Consider the following 23,750-nt stretch of genomic DNA (forward strand, 5'->3'; position numbering starts at 1 on the left):
TCAGAGTTTTGAAAAAGTTCATGGCTTACTAGATATTTCGAAAAAAAAACAAATTTTGGATATTTTAAAAATTGTTCCTAATTCCGTTATAATCTATTTTAGGTAAAAACTCTTCAGATAAATGTTGTAGATAATCACATCCCTATAATGAGTATGTGTTTTCCGAATTTTTCTAAAACCTGTCATTTTTGAGATATGACACAAACATAATATATGTTTTTTTAAATGGAAACCATAGTTGGCCATGACTTCATAGGAAGCGCCAAGCTATCGCCATTATATCTAAAAATGATACCCTTTAGAAAAAATCGGAGAACACAAACTCATTAGGGATGTGATTATCTACAACTTTTATCTGAAGAGTTTTTGCCTAAAATAGATTATAAGGGAATAAGGGACAATTTTTAAAATAGGTAGCCAAAATTTTTGTTTTGGTTTGGTTGGGATGAACTTTTTCAAAAATCTGAAAGGCGCATGTTTATGACCCCACAAAACTGCAATTCTCTCCCCATTTAACCGACTCTCTATCACCAGTAGTTTCCAAGATACCCATAGAGAACATCGTAGGAAACTCACCCTGTATTCTTAAAAAAGAATAATTCTCCGAAAAAATATGCTATAAAGTTTTTAATTTTCTTTTATTGTAGCTATAAAAAATAACTGTATTTTTGTAGATACATAATTATTATTTATAATTATCTTTTTTTAATAAAATCTTAGTATGTATAATTTTCAAACCAAACCATTTCAGAATAAAAATTACATATTTAGTCCTTATATCTACTTGAAGCTATTGATACTGCCAAAATGATTGTGATAATCTACAATATCGCCACTCTTAAAATCACCTTTTCTTAAAATTTCAACTAATCTACCAATAGTTTGATCAGTAGTTAATATATTTTTATCTGTAATTTCTTGAAACGCCCTTCTAACTTCTATAGGCTCTGCTGTTTTGCACATCAAATCAAACATCTCTGTTCTCACAGCTCCTGGACAATAGATTAATACGATAATGTTTAGTTGTTCAGCTGCTAAAACTTTGAAGAAGTTCTGACGTGCAGCTTTTGATGTCCCATGCAAAACCAAGTGTGGATATGGAACAATGGCGCATGCAGAACTAATTTCTACCACTACTAATTTCTGAGCAACGGGACTGAATTTTTCTAAAAATGCATTATTGAGCAATACAGCAGAAAATAGATTAAACTCATAGTATTCTCTCCAAGTTTGTATGTTACTGAGTTCGGATATTCTTTTCATTTCTCCATTACTAGCAGCGTTGTGGAAAATATACCCATATTCTATACCAGTAGAATCGATAGTCTTTAAAACTTGGTCAAAAAGCTGGTTGTATTTTTCAAGATTGGGTTTAGATAGGTCTATTGCATGTGTTAAAACTGTTAAACCATTATCAATTTTTGAAATCCGTTTTTTCGTTTCTTCTAAACCTTCTAGAGATCGAGCCAACAAAATAAAAATTGAATTTTTATTTACGTTTTGTGCAAACTTAATTGAAATTTCTCTTCCAATACCTTGAGACGCACCACTAACTAAGAAAATTGATTTTTTGGAAAAGTCAACTGCACAAGCCATATTTACCCAATTAATAAATGTTATACACTGTTAATTATATTCTAGTAATAATAAAATAACTGTAAATAAAAAAAAATTACAGCGATTTATATAAATTTCTCATAAACTAAGTCCTATTGTTGATAATTTTTTTTATCGAAGTGGGGACAAATTTAACGCTTTCCAAATAATATTCTAAATCCAATCTCAAACAAAGTTTAATTTTTATTTTGTTAATTGTTGGTAAAAGTAACAATGCAGTTTTAACAGGCTATAATATATTATAATAAATGTTAGAAGAAATGAGATGTTACACTGTTTTAAGAGTTTTATTTTACTTAAACTGATTTATTTATTCATTAGATTGGGCTTACTAACGATGAATATACGACAAAAAGCGCTAAAGATATTCTGCAAAGGGTGACTTTGGTATTTTATGCTAGTATGTATGTATAAAATGAAGAAATAACAAGAAAATCGTACATTAGCTTATTAAAAAAGCGTTCTCTATTCAAATTTCTTCTTTGGCGCGTTTAAGTGATTACAGCGCCATTCTTATTTAGTGAGAATTCTTGGAACTATTGTCGAGACGATCATAGCGCCATCATACGGAGAGTTCTAAAAGTACAAAAATATAGTTTCCTACTTTTTACTATGTATCGGTGGCGCCATCCCAGTTTAAATATTTGAACTGCTCATTTATAGATTTCTATAAAAAATATACCGGTAGTGATATCTAACGTTAAATAGTTGAACTTCAGTTAAAATTTTCTTGGAATTTTAAAGAAATCTATTATTTTTCGTTCCAAAAAAATTTCGAGTGAGAGCCATCTATGAATATTATGTTATACTAATTTTAATTCTAACCCTAGAAAATATGATTTTTGTTTCTAAAAATTATGGATAAAAATAAACTAAATGAGTTTATATATCTGCTGGTTAAATTAAAATGTATGATATATAGATATAATATACTTTATAACTAACTTTAATATTATTTCTCTACCATTCGTATTTTTAAGTGTGAAGACAATGAAGTATATGGTAACATTTTTTATTACAGATACAGATATGTAATAGACATTGGTAATAATACAGTAATGAAAGCTTCTTATGGAAGATAAGAATGAAGAATACATCAAGAAAAATGGAAAGAAATGAGATTCTCTTTAGGGAAGAAGTTAACTTGAGCAGAATTTCATAAGAAAACCTCACCAATTGTACTCTTCTCTGCTTTCTGTGTACCAAAAAAGAGTAAAGCTGGAGCAACAAGATTGGAGGAATTCTGTTGAAACAACATATCCGCTGCTTTTAAATATTTCCTTTAAATTAGTACAACTACTTCTTCAGAAAATTAAACTATTATGCTGTATCATTGTAATGGTCCTTCTATACTGTTAGATATGTATTATTGTTATGACGAGATGCAGTGGTAAAAGGTAAACTTTGTTTTCACATTGTTCCAATGTGTTATTTAATTTGTTACAATTTTCTGTACAGTGAATAGTGCAAGGCGTGAACGAAATAATAATAATATGCTAGAAAACATACATATTATCTTTATGTTCTTTTACTTTTTACTGTATAAATATTTTTTATGATATTAATAATAATTGTTACTTCATACTTATATATTTTATAAAGTATAATATATACAGAGCTTAAGCAAATTAGCATATATTTTGTATAACTATTAGTACGAGAACTAGCAACATCTGGAAAACAAGTATTTAAAAAAGCTGGCTCTTTGATATATCTTTCTATGCTCTCTGGAACAGCGGGCAGGCCGTCTGGCTGCCGATAGACGTTGCGTTCACTACTTTTTATTTAGTCATTTAAATACCGTATGATCGAGAAAAAACGGCGTCAGCGATGGCTATGGAATGAAGATCGCTGTCATTTTATATGTAAATTTATATGGTAAATGTCATCGATGTTCATTTCCCAGCTAACTGGACGCCGTTTTTTTTCGATCATACGGTACTAGTATTGAATATAAATCGAACAAGTCTACATAGCGCTGCGCGAAAACGTTCAGTCTATAAAACGAGAAGTTCAGAGTTCAATACTGGCTAAGAGTAAACTTTTTTTTATTTTATTTTCGTTTATATTCTAATATTAAAGTATTAAATAATTTTGGTTATTAAAAAAACAATTATTTAATACTTTACTATCAAAATATAAACGAAAATAAATATAAAAAAATACCTCGAGCCTTTATTGAACTCTAAACTTCTCGCTTTTTAAGCTGAACGTTTTCTCGCCGCACTATGGAGACTTGTTAGATTTATATTCAATACTAGAATTTAACGGACTAAATAAAAAAATATATAGGATCTTCTTTCAATGCGCAGTAGTGCACGCAACATCTATCGGCAGGCAGACGACTCGCACGCTATTCCAGAGAGCATAGCAAAAGATATATTAAAGAGCCAGCTTCCTTAAAATACTTTCTCAAAAACGTTGCTTTAGACTATAATTTTTAAAAAGATATTAAAAATATAAGATTTAATCTCTAAAAATTGTCATATTTCAAAAACACTCAACAAAGGTTAACTTTATGGTGTTTATATTTATGGAATAAGAACTTGCCTGGCAAGTCCCCAAAAAGTAAAAAAAATACAACCTTTCATTTGAAATCTATAACTATGGTGTAAATATATATTTGAATAGCCCTGTATATCTATGAAAATTAATTATACCGTATGCTCGAAAAGGACGGCGTCAGCGATGGCTATGAAATTATGATCACTGTCATTTTATATGTAAATTTATATGGGAAATATCATCGATCGTTATTTCCCAGGCAACTGGACGCCATTTTTTTTATCATACGGTATATTATTAGTTGAAATATACGCTACCATTGGGTCTTATGTTATTATTGTGAAATATATTTGAGTGAAAATATTAAACAAAAACCTGATATGGAGCGCCCTTTCTGTACACTGGATCACCCTGTATAAATATATTTTTATTTTTTTCAGAGGTACGCCCAAGTTATTGGAAATATGAACATCCGGATACATCAGAAGAAAAATTGTATGGAAAAATCAAGGAGCGATCCAAGGACTTATGCTATTTGGGCTGTATGCTGTATATGTCTAACAATAAATTTATAATGTATTAATTGTATTTATAAACTATTCTTTTCTAATAAATCTTATTAAAGTTTTAATGGAGTTTCCTTTTAATACTTTGAAAAATTAATTTAAGACAATCCCAGCTAACATTAAATATTGGTGTATTACTGGTTGCCAAAACAAACAAAAAACAAAATATTTAAAATTTAAATATAAATCCTTATATAAATTCAGTAAATATTTTTAATCTATGATTAATCCAGTTGCCAATATTAGTACATTAATTTAATAATATATGAACTCGTTCATAATCTAGAACCATGCAAAATTCTATAAAGATTTGATTTCTTTTACCTCAAAACAGCCAAATCCAGCAGCAAAAATGTGCATTTTTAAAAATATTTTTCTCAGGTAAATTAAAAATAAAATCGTTGGCCAACGAGCTCGAAGAGTTAGACTCATTTAGAAAAAAATTAATTACTCAAAAACTAATTAAGATATCGAAGCGCGCTTAGTGGCAATCGATAGGGAATTCAACCCTCTATCTGTACATAAAATTACAACCCCCTACGACATACTTTATTTTTTGGAGCAAAAATGAGCAAAGGGGTTAACCTTAGAAAATTTTTGGCCCAAAAAATAAAGGGTGTCGTAGGGGGTTATAATTTTGTGTATAGGTAGAGGGTTGAATTCTCTATCGATTGACGCTAAGCGCGCCCCGATATCTCTTTTAATTACGAAGTTATTAGCGTTTTAATTTCGGAAACGAGGTCAAAGTTTTAGAGTCAACAAAAATCAGTGTTTCTCTGTATTGTTAAAAATTTGTTAGACGTGTTGAAAAATTTCGCACGGGGCAAGCAAATCTTATATATTTTTGTCATCAAAAATTTAATTTTGAACAAAAATGAAATATATTTTTCACATCATCATATTTCTTAACGTATATATTTTTGATTTGTGGCATTGTTCTCAAAAATTTTATTTTGAACAGTAATAAGATATACTTTTCAGAATAATAGTTCTTAACTCTATTGTTATTTACAGTTTTCCATTATATATTTTAGGTTGCTACTTTATTTTTCATTGTTATATTTAATAATAAGAGAGCTCTGTTTTTCACTATCAATAAAACACATGTTTAATATATGTTAAAATATTTATTAAAAAATATTGGAATAGGTTTGCCATATCAAATGACAAATAATTGCTATACAGGGTGGTCCGAACTGTATTCCGGAAACTTCAACAACATATTCTGCAGATAAAAATATGTAAAAAAGTTCGTATAAATGTATGTCCTAAAATGCTTAGTTTCGTAGATACAGGGTGTAGAATGGGATACAGGGTGTTTCATTTTTATTTTGATTTTTTCTAAGTAATTTGTGAAGTAACGTGAATATTGGGATGAAAATTGGTGTCTGGAAGTTTTTTGACATAACAAATTTGATATTGATGTCAATATGACCCCAATTTGTAGGGGGCGCCACCTACATGTGTTTTAACTGTTTTTAAGAGTAATAACTTTTCGTCCGCACCTGCGTAAAACTACTGAGTGAAAAAATATACATTTCCATAACTTTTTACGCAAAAAATATTTCTTGGTAAAAATCGCTACAAGCGACCGTTCTCAAAATATTTAGAATGGAAATAGTCAATACATGTCATTATTGACACAAAATAAACACGTTGAGTAGATTGTTATTTGACTGAAATAATAAATTTGGGAAATTTTAATTTTTATAAATTAATTATACATTTTTCTGAAAAAAAATAATGATAAAACAGTTTCTGTTGAACTTTTGGCACAAAAACATTTCAAATTTATGATCTCAGTCTAATAACTATTTAGTCAACATGTTTAATTTATGTCAATGATGACAGGTATTGATAATTTCGATTCCAAATATCTCGAGAACTATTACTCGTAGTGATTTTTACCAAGAGACCTTTTCTACGTAGAAAACTCCGTAAATGTATATTTTTTTACTCAGTACTTTTATACAGGTACTAACAAAAAGTTATTACTCTTCAAACCAGTTAAAAAATATGTAGGTAGCGCCCTCTACAAGTAGGAGTCATATTGACATCAAAATCAAATTTCTCATGTCAAAAAACTCCCAGACACCAATTTTCATCCAAATATTGACGTTACTTCAGAAATTATTTGGAAAAAATCGAAATAAAAATGATACTTCACCACCCTGTATCTTCGAAACTAAGCATTTTAGCACATACATTTATACGAACTTTTTTACCTATTTTTATCTGCAGAATATGCTGCCGAAGTTTCCGGAATACAGTTCGGACCACCCTGTATATTGGATCTAATAATAAATTCTAATGCTTTTATATTCTATTAATTCGCTAATTGTACACAATAATATGTTATCTATAAACTATGGATTTTAGTCCTAAAAAAGTGTTTATAATAACATTTATAAAGCTATATGATTTGTTTTACACTAGTATAATACCGTATGATAGAAAAAAAACCGGCGTCCAGTTGGCTTAGAAATGACGATCCCCCATTTATATCGTCATTTCCTAATTTTTTTTTTCAATTTGAAAATTATTTTTACATATAAAATGACAGCAATCTTCATTTTATAGCCGTTTTTTTTTCGATCACATAGTATATTGCCGCGTTAGGAAAAAAACTTAACTACATAATAATTGAGATAGATACATAAGTGCACTAAAAATATTATTTGGCATTTTCCAGCTAAATAAATCTGACATTTAAAAATACTCTATTTAGAAATATAAACAAGGAAGATCTTATCTTTTGTTCAGCGCATCAGATAAAAGATATTTCGTAACACTCAGTATATATTTACATGTTATAATTTTTAACTAATTAAAAGAAATGGCTAAAACATATTCTTACACTAGGGTTTCTTACAATAAATTATAAATAATATATTAAACTTATTAACTAAAAACATCTACAGTTAAAATATAATTTTTATTTTTTCTGTTATCATAGATTACCAGTTTCGTTTATTTTTTAACACATTACCTACATTCTATTAAGAATAGTAATATAAAAAGTATATAAAATCCAATGTGCTGGCAGAGATCCTTTCCAATGTGTTGGCAGACATCCTTATGTCTATGTCTATATGTATCTTCTAGCTACCCTTCTGGATAAAGTATTGATTCTGTAATAAAAGTATAAAAAAAGAATTAATTATTTGATCACTAACAAGCTTGATTAAAAACCACTCTATTACTTTAAATACTATATACCTAGTTAATTTATATGGTACTTAAAATATTAAAAGATATATAGAAATTTTCGTAACATAAAGAACTTTTTTAATAGTAATTAATACAAGGAATTATAAAAATAAAAAAAAATCAGTAGAATTGAGGGCACCTTTGGGTATAGCAACACTGACTTAAAATACGAACAAACACCTAAAAAATTATCTTTATGTTTTGGAATAAAAAAAAACATCTTTAAATTCTGCAAAAAAAAGGACAAAAAAATACCAAATATTTCTAAATATAAAGCTATATTCTAAGTAACTTTATTTTTATTGTACAATAGAGACATCAAGGAATGTATCTATATTTCCATATACTCGATTTTGAAGAAGAAAATTATGAAAATTGAGCAAATATATAAGGATTTAATGATGATGTAATTGAAATATTTTAAAGTGAAAAATTTCTACAGATAACAGGCAAAATAATGGATACTCACATTTGAGGAGATTAAACACGCCTTAAGGAACAGAATAAACTCAAATAGTGCACAGAAAAACCACTTTTTCTATTAAAAAATCAGAAAAACAGTACCAGCGACAACGACTTGCTGTTAAACAACGGAAAATCTCGTACGTCAACGTTGTCAGATTGAACACATCTAGAAAAAAATAGTGATTTTTGCTGCATAAATAATACTGCGCTTAAAAGAAAATATATTATTTATTCTACTCAAACAAAGTTTGTATTATATGTTTATTAGATTTATCATTGTTTTTAACGGTTCAATTCATTTTATATTTAAAAAAATGTTGACTTAGATTAGTTTCAAGATTTCGCTAATACCTTGGCAACCTTGGAAGCACTTTAGTTCAAAATTTTGTCACTTTTTTCACAATGGCGCCACCAACACTCTTCTTCTTTTTCGTATTTCAGGCCTTAAAAGAACAGTATCCACAGAATAAAGGAGTGTTCTTCTTCTTTTTTATATTTATGGTTCAAAACATAGCCAACCACAGATTAGATATATATTCTCTCTTCTTTCCTTTTAAATGGCTTGAACTCATATGGGTCATTTGGCCAGAGCCTAGAAAAATATAATCGAAAGGAGAGTCCAAATTAAAATCTATGGTTACTTATTAGACAAAGAGGTATACCGACAAAGACAACAGTTAAAATAAACAAATACGGCAATAGCAAGATTATTAGACTCTTTAGAGTCTAATAACCTTGTAGCAATAGGACTTCAAACTTATCTGACTTCGCCGCATTCTGTTTGAAGCCAAATAAATCTAAAAATAAGAAGACTTCAACAGTAACCTAACTTTTCTTGTTTTGCTTTATGTGTCATTTTACGTCAAACACAAAACACCGAAAAAATGTCTGGAAAAGCAAACAATATTCGTATAACACTCCAAAATAACATCCTAAGCGGAGGTTCGCATAAAGAACAGGCCGAAAAGTACGTACAGGTACTATATACCCCTATACATTCTATAACTTATCTTTTAGGTATCGTAGTACATTGGACATTATCTTGAAAGAAACTAACAAAGATCTCGTAGATGGTTTGCAAATTTTCATAGAAGCTAGTAAGTATACTCTCTAAATTAACCCAGATTTCCTTTTTTAACAAAGTCCTTAATTTTAGTTGTTAATGAGAATGTGAGTCTGGTGATATCACGTCAGATCTTAACAGAAATCAGCAGTCATCTTATGAAGCTTCCTGACGATGTGTCGAAGGCAGTGTGTCATTATATGCTTGAAAAGGTACAACCGCGTGTAATCTCATTTGAAGAGCAAGTTGCAAGCATTCGACAGCACTTGGCTGATATTTATGAACGTAACCAGAATTGGCGAGAAGCAGCAGCTGTTTTAGTTGGAATACCTCTAGAAACTGGTCAGAAACAGTACACAGTTGACTATAAGTTAGAAACCTACTTGAAAATAGCCAGACTATACTTAGAAGATGATGATCCCGTACAAGCTGAAGCTTTTATTAACAGAGCTTCATTATTACAAGCCGAGTCAAGGAATGAACAGTTACAAGTATATTATAAAGTATGTTATGCCAGAGTTCTGGATTACCGCAGGAAGTTCATTGAAGCAGCTCAAAGATACAATGAATTGTCCTACAGAAATATTGTTCATGAAGATGAGAGAATGACTGCTTTAAGAAATGCATTGATATGTACAGTTTTAGCTTCTGCAGGACAACAAAGGTCTAGAATGTTAGCAACATTATTTAAGGATGAACGTTGTCAACAATTACCGGCTGTTGGAATTTTGGAGAAAATGTATTTAGAAAGGATTATTCGTAGATCTGAATTGAGAGATTTTGAAGCACTACTTCAGCCACACCAAAAAGCAACTACAATGGATGGTTCTACTATTCTGGACAGGGCTGTTATAGAACACAATTTACTTTCAGCAAGCAAGCTGTATAACAATATCAGTTTTGAAGAATTGGGGGCTTTGCTGGAAATCAACCCTTCGAAAGCTGAAAAAATTGCAAGTCAGATGATAACAGAGGGACGTATGCATGGATATATTGATCAGATTGATTCCATTGTTCATTTTGAAAGTAAATTACATTCTTTTCACCATAGTATAATAGAAAAAATATACATTTTTGTTATTTTTAGCTCGAGAAATGTTACCGCAGTGGGATAAACAAATTCAGTCTCTTTGCTATCAAGTTAATTCGATCATCGAACAGATCGCCAAGGCTCATCCGGAATGGCTGGCAAAAGTTATGGAAGAACAAATGGTTTCTTAAAAATGTGTTCATTTATTTCAAACATTGTGTGTGATAAATTTCATTTCTTTTTTCTATTATAAATTATAATATTACATAAATAAAAGTTAGAAAATATATATGTAAGGTTGTCTTTAAACTAAATAACATTTTATATTAATAAATTTGAATTGAGCTGACTGTTTATTCAAATCAGTTGATTTTTTTTAAATATAAGGGATGGGTGGATTTATCTTAGTGTAAAAACTAGCTTTTTAGGGCTAAAATACCTAGTATGTATTTCAACTAAGTTCAGCCAAAGCTTCAGCTCTATTTTTACTCAAATCAGCTTATACCGGGTGCGTCTCAAAAGTGGCTAACCCCTATAACTATTTAATTTTTTTTTCAGTTAAAAAAAACGAGATTTGGTATCTTAGTATATGACATAAATTAGGACTGATTGAAGCATTCAATTGTTTTCGGTCACTTCCGGTTTCACCGGAAATGACTACAACTTTTGATTTTTCGTATATTTGTTATATATTCTCTCAGGGTGCAGCCACACTATCCTAAAAACGGCGTATCGGCGTAACGGCGTAATGACCTTGAATAGATTTCCAGTAATTCTATTGGCTGAAACATTCATCTGTCAGAAATTTTATCTGTCAAATTCATCTGTCAAAAATTTCAGCCAATAGAATTACTGGAAATCTATTCAAGGTCATTACGCCGTTACGCCGTTTTTAGGATAGTGTGGCTGCACCCTCACAGGATCCATTCTGTTCATTTCATACCAACTTCGAAAAATATGTATAGTCTGTCCTACTGGTAAATTGTATTTTCTTCTGTCATTTCTTGGACACGTGACGTCGTCTGTCAAAACCTTCTCTGGCTAATAGGAGGACATTTACCTTTAAATTACCTTTTGTGAGGCAATATAGAGAAATAAAACATTGTTTAGAAATTAAACTTCTTTATTAACAATAAAGATTTGTTTTAAAGCAAAAAAGGTATTGCGATACATAAGTATTTATAAAAACAAAAAAATCAGGTTGGACAAAAATAATCGTGTAGCTGTATAACAGAGACATATAAATTAACTCGCCTTTTTATATATAGTATATACTCTTACTACCAGTCCCTTTGCCCTTTTGAAATGAAAACAAATACCCACCGAGAAAGAAAAGGGATCTGCCCGTATCGTTTTGTTACACACACGACGATCCCTATACGATATTGTAGTCTGTTAAAGTGTCCGATTTGAATGAAGAAAACATACAAAAAAAATTGTATCTTTTTAATACTAAATGTTCCAGTAAAACAATTATATATTATCTACAATACAGCGGCTTAATACGCAAGTGGGGTCTAGTGTATAACGTGGAACGAGGAGAGTGTTTAAGCCTCTAATTCTAGGGCCAAACCGATTTTGTGACCGCCCTGGTTGAAGTTCTTCCCGTCGATCAGGGTGGACAGAGTAAGAGTGACACCTGAAAAAAACAATTTAAACCAATATATTATACGATCGAAAAAAAACGGCGTCAAAGACGGCTGGGGAATGACAAGCGATGGTAATTTTGGCAAGGCTTCAGTTTTATGTCAATAGAGAACAACGGCATACGGTCGAGTCGGCCTACAAACACGTAAACGTTTACGTACGCATGCGCATTTCTTATATCTTTTATTTTTTATACACGTAAAAGATGCTTTACGTCTACGTATACGTGCCAGCAGCGGGCGACTTGACCGTATGCCGTTGTTCTCTAATTTTTAGCTAACCACGTCTAGAGATTGACGTCGCCAAAATTATCATTGATTGTTATTCCTCAGCCGTCTTAGACAGCGTTTCTTTTCGATCATACGGTACACTGCCATGACTAAAGAATACAAGAACATGTAACGCTCATATACGGGCTGAAGCAGATTTTGTGACGTTAGTTTTTCGCCATTTTGTTGATGGCAACGAATGAGTCATCAGCGCGAATTTTTGCGATTTTTAATAGTTTGTGTGTAGTGAACTTTGTATAAACTTTATTACAATGGTGATTAGTTGATCAGCTTTCAAGTGTAAAAGCCGTAGCGATAAGAAAGAGCCAGGATCGATATAAACTTTTGTACCTTTTGTTAACATTTTAATACGTTTTTTAGTTAAGAAAAATATGTACCATGGCACTGTTTGGTGGCATGGTAACAATTTGCTCTCGGGTGTTATTTGTCCTTGGATTCTTTAGTCATTGGTACAATGTGATCAAAAAGTTTTATGATCAAGCGTGTCTTGAATGATGACAGATAAACATGATAAAGCAAAAGTATGTCAGAATATGCTTAACAGTCAAAATCAAAGCATGTTTGATACGAAAATTTATTGATCATTAATAAATAATTGAAAAAATATACAGGCCAAAAATAATATAAAAATAAAATGGGATAATTTGCTATTCAGTTAAAAAAGAGTGATATTTTTTCGGCATACCCACAAATAAAAAAATTAAGGTTGTTAAGAAAACAACGGAACAGTTCTTAAGAACAGGAACAGGCAGCCTGTTCAGTGAACAATTATTTCCAAAAGGTGATCCTTTCCAAAGAGTTTGATCAAAAAAATTAACACTTATATTCAATACCAATTAAACTTTTAGTTACATAATCAAGGGCGCGATTTTTAAATTAATTGTTGCCAACCATGGCAACATATTCGTCGCCGGACTGCCTAATTGGAATTTAAATTTCCCGCTGGGAATTCAGGTAGTAGCTCTGCTGTAAAAAATGTCAAGTTGTCACATTTATTGTCATTCGTGGGTCCGTTCGACTTTACGGACACAAGAATTTTAAAAAAACAAAAATTGTCCTGAAAAGTACGTGTTTTAGTAGGTAATTTAAACCAAAAAAATTTGCGGATTATCCAGTAAATTTTAAAATATTGAAATAAAATGATGGTACTATTTGATGCTGCGGAGGAATTTTGACAAATGGCACAAACATTATGACAGGTGTCAAAAATCTGTGCGACGTTGCCGTCTATTTTACGCCAATTTTTCACGTGCCGATCGCCGGAGGAACGGCTCCTACGGTGGCGCCATCACGGTGAAAACAAATGAATTATTTTAAAATCTGTGTTTAAAATTAAATCATTGAAAGCACTCAGATTCGTATTAAAATATAAAAAAAAACACAGCTTAACCCCCCTCACCATAGAAAACCTAACCAAAGCAACCCAAATGCTAACCAATCTAATAATATTTTTGCAAAATCAGTTAATTATTAAAATATAAAAACCACAGCTTAACACCCTCCACAAAGAAAAGCTAGCCAAACATTCAAAACCACAGAACCCCTAAAAGAATATGTAACATAACCTCACTTCATTAGAAAATTATATAAAATAATTATATTGACAACGTCGCAAATAGCATACGAAGGCCGTCGATCAACTGTCAATCAAAAAATCAATGGTTGTTAGCTCGGAATATTGTAAAGACATGTATTTTCTTAATTTTTACGCTTACAAAGAGGTTTTCTTGAATTTTTGTGCTTAAACTAGGTCAATCCACATCTATATAATGTAGTAAAGTGCTAATATTCGATGTTACTACCTAATCTGTATGGAAATTTTAACGTTTTTAGTGTCCGTAATATCGACTGGAACCTCATTCGTTTTGATACTTTAGTTTTGTATTACGAGTTTTTGGTTTAAATGAATTGTCTTGTAATACTTTAAGCTTAAAAATGTTTAACCAGTAGACCTTGCAGTCGAACATTGTTCTTTGTAGAACCTCTTTTAGTGCAAAGTGTAAAATATAGCTTAATAGCCGTAAAAAACTCATTGTAACTTTATTAGAATATTTTGAACGGGAAAGCGGTAGTAATGGCCCTTTATGTCCGTTATGTGCTATTAAGGAGGTGAGTTTTGTTGATGTAAATAATAACTGTTTATATATTTATAATTAATTTTTTTTTTGTTTTTCTAAAATATTTTGATTAAAAGAAAATATGTAAAAGTGGTCAACGCTGTGCCGGTCAAGCTTAATCACGTTACTAATAGTTTATTTGATATGAACTATATATTTCATGCCCTTGTATAGTTTATCTGAAGTCAGTTGGAATAGACTGGGACTCTTTTAATTTCAGGACTGTATTTGTCGGTGCCTTTGTCGGCACTAAGGAATTAAGAGTCTCGCTACATCCAATTGACTTTGGAAATACTATACATATTATTTTACTGAAAGTATTCACTCTTCGACTGTGTAGATATAAAAAAAAAATAAAAAATAAGGCATACCTTCGCGCAGACGCTGCTGATATCCCAGACCGATCTGGCTGGCGTTGTTGACCTTGAAACGTACCGCCGCGTCCTTGTCCAGGTCGTACTTGGCGCCGATGCCGAACTTCGTGTTGCTGCTGCCCGACGACCAGTTGAGGGAGATGCCCGTCTCCAGGCTGGGGTTGATCTTCTGGTAGATGGAGCCGCCAAACTCCTGCCCGTCGTCACTAATCCAATCGCTAAACGGTTAGAACAGTCGCTCGGTTTAAACAGGGTGTGCTTAGATTTACATAAAATAGTGCCCTTTAGGGTTTCTGTTGAATAGTCGTTATACTATACCCTTTTTGGAAATAGAGTAGATTATATCCACATATGGAACTAAAGAATCGTCAGATGACACTAAATTTGACATCATATACATATAACTAAATATACTCAGTGTTCCCTATTTAACCCCGTGTGCTATTTCCGTGCCGTAAGAAAAAGACAACATAACTCAGCTCCATGTTAACGCTGCATAAGTCTATTTCACCCGGATATCGATTGAACTGCGATTGCGCCAAACTCCCATTGATTGTTGTTTTAGTTCTGTTTGGATTACTTTTTATTTGTGCGTGTAAAAGAGTGGTTTTGTTTAGCTTATTGTTTCCAACTGTTTTTTGATATTTTTCCAGCTCCATGATAATGTGTTATGAATAATAAAAATATAAATAAAATTCAAGGTTAGGTGAATGTTAATCAACCACTTCCCTTTAAAAACACCGACCAATGTAAACTTCTTCAGGTAAGGCATGCGCAGTTAAATCCGGGTGAAATTCCATATTTCTCTTTCACTGTTTGGGCGTCACGTGGGCGTCACTTTTTAGAGATTAGGCGAGTATATGTAGTTATATGTATACGTTTGACATCTCTTTAAGATATTGTGAAAAGAACAAAGACCAGCAAGATCTCCAATTACATTTTTAAAAGCAAATGATAAATTTTTAAATAATAATAGGCATGGTGCATTTCAGTTGATTTCAAAAAATTCCGACCGCAGCGAAAAGCAGCGTATCTCTAATACAAACAGAGATAATGTCATGATTAAAAAAACAAAATGCTCATAAAAGATGAGGCTACAATGTGATTTGATTTAGCAATAGTACTACAGCTGCTGCACCCTACTGGGTGTTACAAAGTACGGGCAAAAAACTTCGTCTTATTGTTGTGCCCTGTATATGCTCAAAATAAATTCGGAATAAAAATTGCTGACGTAGCATCCGTTAAGAAGGAATTAATTTACAATTTAAAAAAACAATAATTAAAATCTAATGAGTGGTTCGCGAGAAATCCAACTTTGAAATTGAGACTAGTTTTTAGTTGCCGGTTTTTTTGCCAGTGAGTGTATAATAAATTTTTCGTATACTCGCTATTTAAACCCGTGTATATGTATATACTAGTTGTTTAGGATTTTCTCCGATGATGGCAGCACCGGCGGTGAATGCGCCAAGCCTGATTAGTCCTATATAATTATCACGTAACCTTCCTAGTAGTTTAATGACATTTATACACTACATTATCATTCTTTAATATAAAATAATCTCGACTTCATAAAGCCCTATTTGATTGGAAACAAAATATAAATGTTTTTAACGGTAAATTATTCAATATAAAAATGTAAAACAAATAAAACAATCAACTTACACATTGGTATGTAGGGTGAAGTCGCCGGAGCTGAAACCCAGGGCGAAGTTGTTCTTGGTCAGCTTGTTGTTGTTGATGTCGTAACCGGCCTGGGCGCCGGCCAACCAGCCCTGGTAGCCCAACACGACCGAACCGAGGACCTTGGGACCTTCCGGGGTGTATTCGGCGTCGGCGTTTATCGCCACCTGGGGGTTCTGGAAGGCGGCTTTAACGTTTCCGGTCTTCTGTCTGCGCGGAGGCAAGAAAAACGTGTAGATTATTCTTTTAGGAAGGAAATAATAGTCTGGGGCAGGGTGCAAAGATTTAAATCAACTTGATTTAAATCGAGCGGATTTTGAAATTTTAATTGTGTGATTTAAATTAAAAAAATCATCTTGGTTAAAAACTTATAATAAATCGAGAAATAACTGTAAAAGATATAAAAATGTTTCCTATAAACTATAAAAAATTAATCCTACTTGCTTGTTACACTTGCTGTTGTAACGTTTAAAATGATAACTATAAAAAATGGTTCATATAACACATATACAGTATGTCCCCGGATTGCCTAAAGTAAAAAAAGTTCGTATAAATATATGTATGTCCTAAAATGCTTAGTTTCGGAGGTACAGGGTGTAGAAGTTTCATTTTTATTTCGATTTCTTCCAAATAATTTCTGAAGTAACATCAACTTTTAGATGAAAATTGGTGTCTGGAAGTTTTTTGACATGAGAAATTTGATTTTGATGTCAATGTCTCCTACCTGTAGAGGGCGCCACCTATATATTTTTTAACTGGTTTGAAGAGTAACAACTTTTTGTCTGTACCTGTATAAAACTACTGAGTAAAAAAATATACATTCACGATGTTTTTTGGTAAAAATGGCTAAGAGTAATGGTTCTCGAGATATTTGGAATCGAAATTATCAATACCTCTCATCATTGACATAAATTAAACATGTTGACTAAATAGTTATTAGACCGAATTCAGAAATTTGAAATGTTTTTGTGCCAAAAGTTCAACAGAAACTGTTTTTTCCTCGGTTTTTTCAACATTCTTTCGAAGAAAAATTTATAATTAATTTAAAAAAAATAAAAACTTAAATTAATCATTTCAGTTAAATGTTTAGCTTACAGAGATGTATTGACTATTTCCACACATTCTAAATAAATATCTTGAGAACGGTTGCTCGTAGAGATTTTTGCCAAGAGATATTTTTTACGTAAAAAATCACAGGAATTTATATTTTTTCACTCAGTAGTTTTATACAGCTACGAACGAAAAGTTATTACTCTTCAAAACAGTTAAAACACATGTAGGTGGCGCCCCCTACAAATAGGAGTCATATTGACATCAAAATCCAAATTTCTCATGTCAAAAAACTCCCAGACACCAATTTTCATCCAAATATTCAGGTTACTTCATAAATTATTTGGAAAAAATCGAAATAAAAATGAAACTTCTACACCCTGTATTTCCGAAAGTAAGCATTTTATGACATACATTTATACGAAGTTTTTTACTTATTTTTATCTGCAGAAAGTTTCCGGAATACAGTTCGGACCACCCTGTATATCCATCAATTCAAAAATTTCTGACCGATTTTTGAAGTAGGTATGTCATTTCTAGCAAAGTAAATACAGAGTTGTTCACCACATACGACACGGTATTTTAGCTAAACGATGGGATTTTTACAAATTGTAAGTTTGGGGTTCGTTGAAGGACTATTAGAGCTACAATTTAAAAATATTTTTACAAGATACAGAGTGTCCCAAATAAATAAAAAATATCAAAGTTGTATTTTTTTAAATGGAACACCCTGTATATTATTACATTTTTAGTTTCTACGATTAAAATAAAGGTAAATTTGATTAAGGTTTATTATACTTAAACCTTACTGTTTTTGAAATATTTTCAATTTTGTGAAATTGCAGTAAAAATTTAAAGCTTCATTTTCCAAGGGTATCAATGTTTTTAATACTAAATATTTAATGAAGTTTATTTATTGATCAGTTATTGTGTTGCAATAATAAAAATAATACTACCTTATACAGAGTGTCTAAAAATTTATTTTAAATAATTATTAGCTTCAAACGGCAATAACTTTTTTAATTTAAATGGAATGCCCTGTATATTTTAGGAGAATCAGATGCACAATTAAATTGTCTATCAAATTGTATTATACCATTTTTTAGCTATCCCTTCAAGTTTTCGTAGAAAATGCATTTTCTTATAATTTAGACCTCATTTATCAATATATCCATGGTATATTGACATTTTAGATTATTTATTAGTATATCATTACCATTTTAATCGTAGAAACTAAAAATGTAATGATATACAGGGTGTTCCATTTAAAAAAATACAACTTTGATATTTTTTACTTATTTGGGACACTCTGTATCTTGTAAAATTATTTTTAAATTGTACCTCTAATAGTCCTTCATCGAACTCAAAACTTACAATTTGTAAAAATCTCATCGTTTAGCTACAATACTCCGTGTCGTATGTGGTGAACAACCCTGTATATTTATGTAAAAATTAAAATTCCAATAAAAACGTAAATTATATTTAAACCTAATATTAGTAAATAATAATTTAATACAAAAAAAATGTTAGTTTAACTGAACAAAAAGGTTTCCCATAACCATAGAAGGGTGCATCCACACTATCCTAGAAACGGCGTATCGGCGTAACGACGTAACGACCTTGAATCGATTTCCAGCAATTCTATTGGCTGAAAAATTCATCTGTCAGAAATTTTATCTGTCAAATTCATCTGTCAAAAATTTCAGCCAATAGAATTACTGAAAGTCTATTCAAGGTCGTTACGCCGTTTCTAGGATAGTGTGGATGCACCCTAATAGAGACAATTTCCACAACATATAGAGTGCGTTCCACTAAGCGCTCATAATGCTCAAAATATGCCTTCAGTCGTTCCACATGACGATCGTGGACGTTGTGGTCGCGGCGAAAACGTCACTAATAGGGAGTTTTCGTTGCTTTAAAAAAATTCAACGGTACGGTTAACGGATACGTCACCATAACCGCTATTTTGACAGATAAAAAAACAGTTTTCGGACTTTCGGTTCATCGGTTCGGAGCCGACATACGATACGATAACCGAAAACTGACAGCTAAGCACAGCCCGTAGCGTAGTGTTTTGATTTTTGTATTGTTATTTGGTTTGAAAGTGCTTTATATGACTTTATTGGGTATCGCTATATAGGATGGACAATTTAATTTTATTGGACTCTAGTGATGAATCGGATTTGGAGGATGCTATGCTGTTGGAAGGGTTTGAAAACAACATCGAATATCGAGCAGAACTTTATGGGGAGTTCAACCTAGAAATATTATCTGACCAAGAGTGCAAACCTAACTTCCGCTTTGAAAAAAAAAGACATTCCTCGATTAGCTGAATCACTAAGAATTCCCAACGAGTTTAACACAGATAGAATAAATAATCAAAACATAAACAAAATAGAATGAGGTTAGGTTAGATCTGTATTTTTCAATGTTGTGCTTCTACTGCGCTAGTGCGCATGCGTACCGCTATGTTAACGGCCTTGGCTAACGTCCGTACAATATCGGCAGCTAGCGGTTACGATATACGATAATCGAAATTGAAATGTCAAAGTTGTCAATTAGCGTTAACCGGAATTGCAATTTGTAAGCAACGAAAACTCCCTAATGACGTCATTATTTTCGCTCACGCGAGCTCACAACTTCGATCCTAATATTCAGATGGGTTCGAAGTGGACGTTGAGGAATTTTGGCGCAATTTTTAAAACTTAGACAAAACACTTAAGATAAAAATTTTCATAGATTCTCATAGCCAATAATACGTGGCCTAAGTTTTCGCTTTTTACGATCACGATTTTGTAAAATTGCATTCCACTATTTGTCTGAACTAGATGAAGAAGTTTCAGACACATTCCGATGCACCAAATATATCCAACTGTCGCCAAAGACATTTTGATTTCTTTTTTTTTGAGACAGATTTTTTGAACTCTCTTCTGTGATTTTGACTATTATTTACTATTTACATCTTATTTACATACACTGACCAGGATTGACGTTTAAAACGCCCCATAACCCATTCCACTTGAGTTTATGATTGTAACGCTCGCAAGCAAGTGTAACGGAAAAAATCGCGATCTTGAGCGTGAACGTTATGAGTGCTTAGTGGAACGTACTCATAGATGTTCAGTCATCCTTCACTGTCACGTCATATAATGTCGACTAAATCACTTATTTGCCAATTAGATAACAGGGATTGGTGACGTCATTACGGTATTTCGTAAATTACTGCATATTATTTTTTAGTAATTGTCACTGGCATTTGATTTGGGGTTATAATTTTAATGACGAACATCGATCAATGTCAAAATTAAAAAATATAAACATAAATATGAACTGATCTCAGACACACCCTAAATCTCACATTTGACAAATAATAATGATGACGTAACGATGAACGATCGCTGAACATTCTGTAGCAACGTAAAATCTAAGAAAAAATCCTATTTTGCCCACAAATTAAATTATTTAAATGAAACATAGATCGACAAAAAACTACCTCTGATATTTTTTGGTTAATTTTTATAAAAAAAAAATAGATATTTCACACATACGAAATTCTCCACAAAGACTTTGTCTCGAGTGTACCCCAATCCTGTATAGTTTTATGTCCCGCACTGATATTTAAACCCTTGATATGATACAGTGCTCTAAAGAAAAACGGTTAAAATAATTTAGTTATATTCTTAGACTTTACCTGCTAATAATAATAGTTATTCAAAAAAACTCTCATGATATAGTATGTCCAGTGAAAGAATCTGAAATTTTGAGACTTCAGACATCAACTGTCACTGTCACATGTCACGTAATCATTCACCGGACAAACCACAGCCTACTCCAGAAAAAATACACTGTCTTACCCTGTGTGTGGTGCGAAATCTAAGCAGGCACCAAGTTTCAGGCCCTCCAAACCCTGATCCTTAACGGTGAAATCGGTGCTTAGGGTGTTGTCTGTGTTCCATTTTTCGGTGAAGGTTAGACCGTATTCCTTGACGTTGTACTTGGTCTCCAACGAACCGAACACTTTGCCCGACTCCTGATTGGACGTGCCCCCCGTGCTGAACTCCACCCCCGAGCTGGACTTTGTCTTGCAGTCGAGTTTGATCAGACCGAAATGGTAGCCCTTGTTGAACACATCTTTGGCTTTTTTGCCCAAGTCGGAGTATGGCGGAGGAGACATGTCTTCTTCTGGCTGAAATTATTTAAATCCAGCGCATACTGATAAGCAATCAAGATAAATAAAGGTGGGTACGGGATCTCATTAGTTGTTGCCAAATCTATAATTATCTAAACTCGAAAACGAGGAATTAAAAAAAAACGTGTAAAACCCCTCAAGTGTCACTAGATAATTTGTTCGTTACATAATTTTTTCCGTAGATTTTTTTATGAAGTCACTTATTAAAATATATAAAAAGAATTTCTAGTAAATTTAAAACCAATGACGACAATGAACTTAAAATAAAAAAAAAACTACTTAGCAAATATTACTAAATTAAAATTAAATCTTCCACATATTAATAAATTTAAATAAAATTAAACAGTTAACTATTATAAAATTAATGCGATTTTAACTGAAATTCGCTAGTGCCTCCATCTTTCGACCAATTTGCGAGAAACACACGGGGTCACGCCATGTCACAAGGATAAAAAGAAATAGGATTGTTTTATTTAAATACGCTCATTTCACCGTTCAAATTGCAAGAAATATGTTTTTAATTTTTGAATTGGGATATTTTAGGGAATAAATTTATAGACAGTACAAAGTTCGTGCCATAAAAATTCTAGAAATATCGATTTGAGGTTCAACCATTTTCTTACATAATCAATTAAAGTTGAAATTTATTAGTATCCTTCCAGTAATCACGGTATTTAACATATTACCATGGAAAATACCAGCAAAAACGGTGGTCATTCTCTAAATAGACTTTAAAATTTTATTAAAAAAACGGTTCAACCTAATAAATGATCGCATGGAATGAGCAAGTAGGCCATGACGTAAAGTGAATTAATGCAATAAGAAAATATAGAAACACTTACGGAATATTGACGACTAAAAAGGTATTTTTTTGATAAATTTGTCTATCACTACCTAGCCGATTTAGTTAAAATCGGGCAAAAAGACACAGCACAAAATCGCAAACGCAAACGTAGAGCACCACCCGGACCGGCAATGTTAAAATTATCATTCATTCAGCTGGACGAGCTAGAGTGAATAAGATAACGGTTATCCTTTTCTATCACGAGAAAAAGTTGTCTGCAACATGGCATAAAATCAAAATGGTTATCAACGGATTCAAAGCTTAAGTTGATAACTTTGAGATTTAATGACGAAAAACAATTGAAAATACGTTCTTGATTGTAATTTAAAATATTTTTCCAAAAGAAAATTAACAATTAAAAAAAAACGATATAATGGACTCTGATCATGGCAACATCGCTTCATATATTTTTAGGGTTTTTCTTTCTACGAAAAGTTGCGCAAAAATCTAAATTTCTGTTTAAATTTCTTATTTAACTTTTACTGACTTACCTATTTATGAAATGGTAGGGTATAATCATGGTATAATCGGTATAATTAAATTTATCACAGTACTATTGTATTTTGACATACCTGTTTTAGTATTTAAATAATACATATAACCTTTTTTGAATTATAGAACATGACTACTCGCCATATTAAACTATATTTTTAAATAAATTATTATATATTGAAGCTTACCACCGGTGGTGGAGGTGGTGGTGGTTCATCATTTTTTTTTCCACCAAACAAACCAAATCCTTTCCCGCATTCTACTTGGCGGACCTCACCGCGTTTTGAATCACTTTTTAAATTTGTTTCCACTATCCGAGGACAGTTGTAATGTTTTTCTTCGATGGGAGGTTTACACGGATTATCCATTTTATTTTTTTAAAGTAACTTCTTCAACTAATTTTTTGACATATCCATCCTAAATTGTGACATATTTAGGTAGTCAATTGTTTAAATATCGCAGATACCAGAAGGCTTCTGGTACTTCTTTCAAATTAATGTACCCCTAAAAATCGATTATAAGTATAATTCAAGACATGAATATATTTTAAAAATCCATATTACCATAAATACCGCCTTCCTATATTTGAAAAGGAAAAATATTTTTATAGT

At 31.8% G+C, this 23,750-nt stretch overlaps 3 protein-coding genes and 1 long non-coding RNA gene across 6 annotated transcripts; 2 read left to right on the forward strand and 2 right to left on the reverse strand.

The window, feature by feature from the left end:
• Positions 1 to 764: 764 nt before the first annotated feature.
• LOC115891624 (sepiapterin reductase-like) lies at positions 765 to 1,653 on the reverse strand. Its single transcript, XM_030912139.1, has one exon. The coding sequence runs from the start codon at positions 1,594 to 1,596 to the stop codon at positions 781 to 783; it is 816 nt and encodes a 271-aa protein (XP_030767999.1). The 5' UTR covers positions 1,597 to 1,653; the 3' UTR covers positions 765 to 780.
• An 821-nt stretch (positions 1,654 to 2,474) lies between these two features.
• LOC115891625 lies at positions 2,475 to 4,702 on the forward strand. The gene is made up of 3 exons (XR_004051886.1): positions 2,475 to 2,526; positions 2,639 to 3,014; positions 4,563 to 4,702. It is a non-coding gene; the product is annotated as an uncharacterized LOC115891625 (long non-coding RNA).
• A 4,307-nt stretch (positions 4,703 to 9,009) lies between these two features.
• Positions 9,010 to 10,745, forward strand: LOC115891653 (COP9 signalosome complex subunit 4). Its single transcript, XM_030912187.1, has 4 exons — positions 9,010 to 9,330; positions 9,381 to 9,460; positions 9,520 to 10,452; positions 10,514 to 10,745. The coding sequence occupies exons 1-4, from the start codon at positions 9,248 to 9,250 to the stop codon at positions 10,645 to 10,647; spliced, it is 1,230 nt and encodes a 409-aa protein (XP_030768047.1). The 5' UTR covers positions 9,010 to 9,247; the 3' UTR covers positions 10,648 to 10,745.
• Positions 10,746 to 11,561: 816 nt separating this feature from the next.
• LOC115891655 (voltage-dependent anion-selective channel-like) lies at positions 11,562 to 23,557 on the reverse strand. 3 transcript variants are annotated; one of them, XM_030912189.1, is made up of 5 exons: positions 23,328 to 23,557; positions 21,469 to 21,800; positions 16,547 to 16,774; positions 14,882 to 15,102; positions 11,562 to 12,095 (listed from the first exon to the last, which is right to left on the reverse strand). In XM_030912189.1, the coding sequence occupies exons 1-5, from the start codon at positions 23,505 to 23,507 to the stop codon at positions 12,004 to 12,006; spliced, it is 1,053 nt and encodes a 350-aa protein (XP_030768049.1). In that variant the 5' UTR covers positions 23,508 to 23,557; the 3' UTR covers positions 11,562 to 12,003. The 3 variants fall into 3 exon arrangements, with proteins under 3 accessions (XP_030768049.1, XP_030768050.1, XP_030768051.1); XM_030912190.1 differs by having other exon boundaries at positions 14,882 to 15,090; positions 23,328 to 23,553; XM_030912191.1 differs by lacking the exon at positions 23,328 to 23,557 and adding an exon at positions 22,646 to 22,818.
• Positions 23,558 to 23,750: the final 193 nt, after the last annotated feature.

Source organism: Sitophilus oryzae, unplaced genomic scaffold (genome assembly GCF_002938485.1).
Source record: "Sitophilus oryzae breed Bouriz unplaced genomic scaffold, Soryzae_2.0 scaffold_1189_pilon_pilon, whole genome shotgun sequence".
Taxonomy (NCBI): domain Eukaryota; kingdom Metazoa; phylum Arthropoda; class Insecta; order Coleoptera; family Curculionidae; genus Sitophilus; species Sitophilus oryzae.

Coding starts and splice junctions, on each gene's coding strand:
- LOC115891655 (XM_030912189.1), bottom strand. CDS start 23,507: ATGGATAATCCGTGTAAACCTCCCATCGAAGAAAAACATTACAACTGT. Junction 16,775..21,468: donor GATTTCGCACCACACACAGG/GTAAGACAGTGT, acceptor GCCTCCGCGCAG/ACAGAAGACCGGAAACGTTA. Junction 15,103..16,546: donor TTCACCCTACATACCAATGT/GTAAGTTGATTG, acceptor CTAACCGTTTAG/CGATTGGATTAGTGACGACG.
- LOC115891624 (XM_030912139.1), bottom strand. CDS start 1,596: ATGGCTTGTGCAGTTGACTTTTCCAAAAAATCAATTTTCTTAGTTAGT.
- LOC115891653 (XM_030912187.1), top strand. CDS start 9,248: ATGTCTGGAAAAGCAAACAATATTCGTATAACACTCCAAAATAACATC. Junction 9,331..9,380: donor CATAAAGAACAGGCCGAAAA/GTACGTACAGGT, acceptor CTTATCTTTTAG/GTATCGTAGTACATTGGACA. Junction 9,461..9,519: donor GCAAATTTTCATAGAAGCTA/GTAAGTATACTC, acceptor CCTTAATTTTAG/TTGTTAATGAGAATGTGAGT.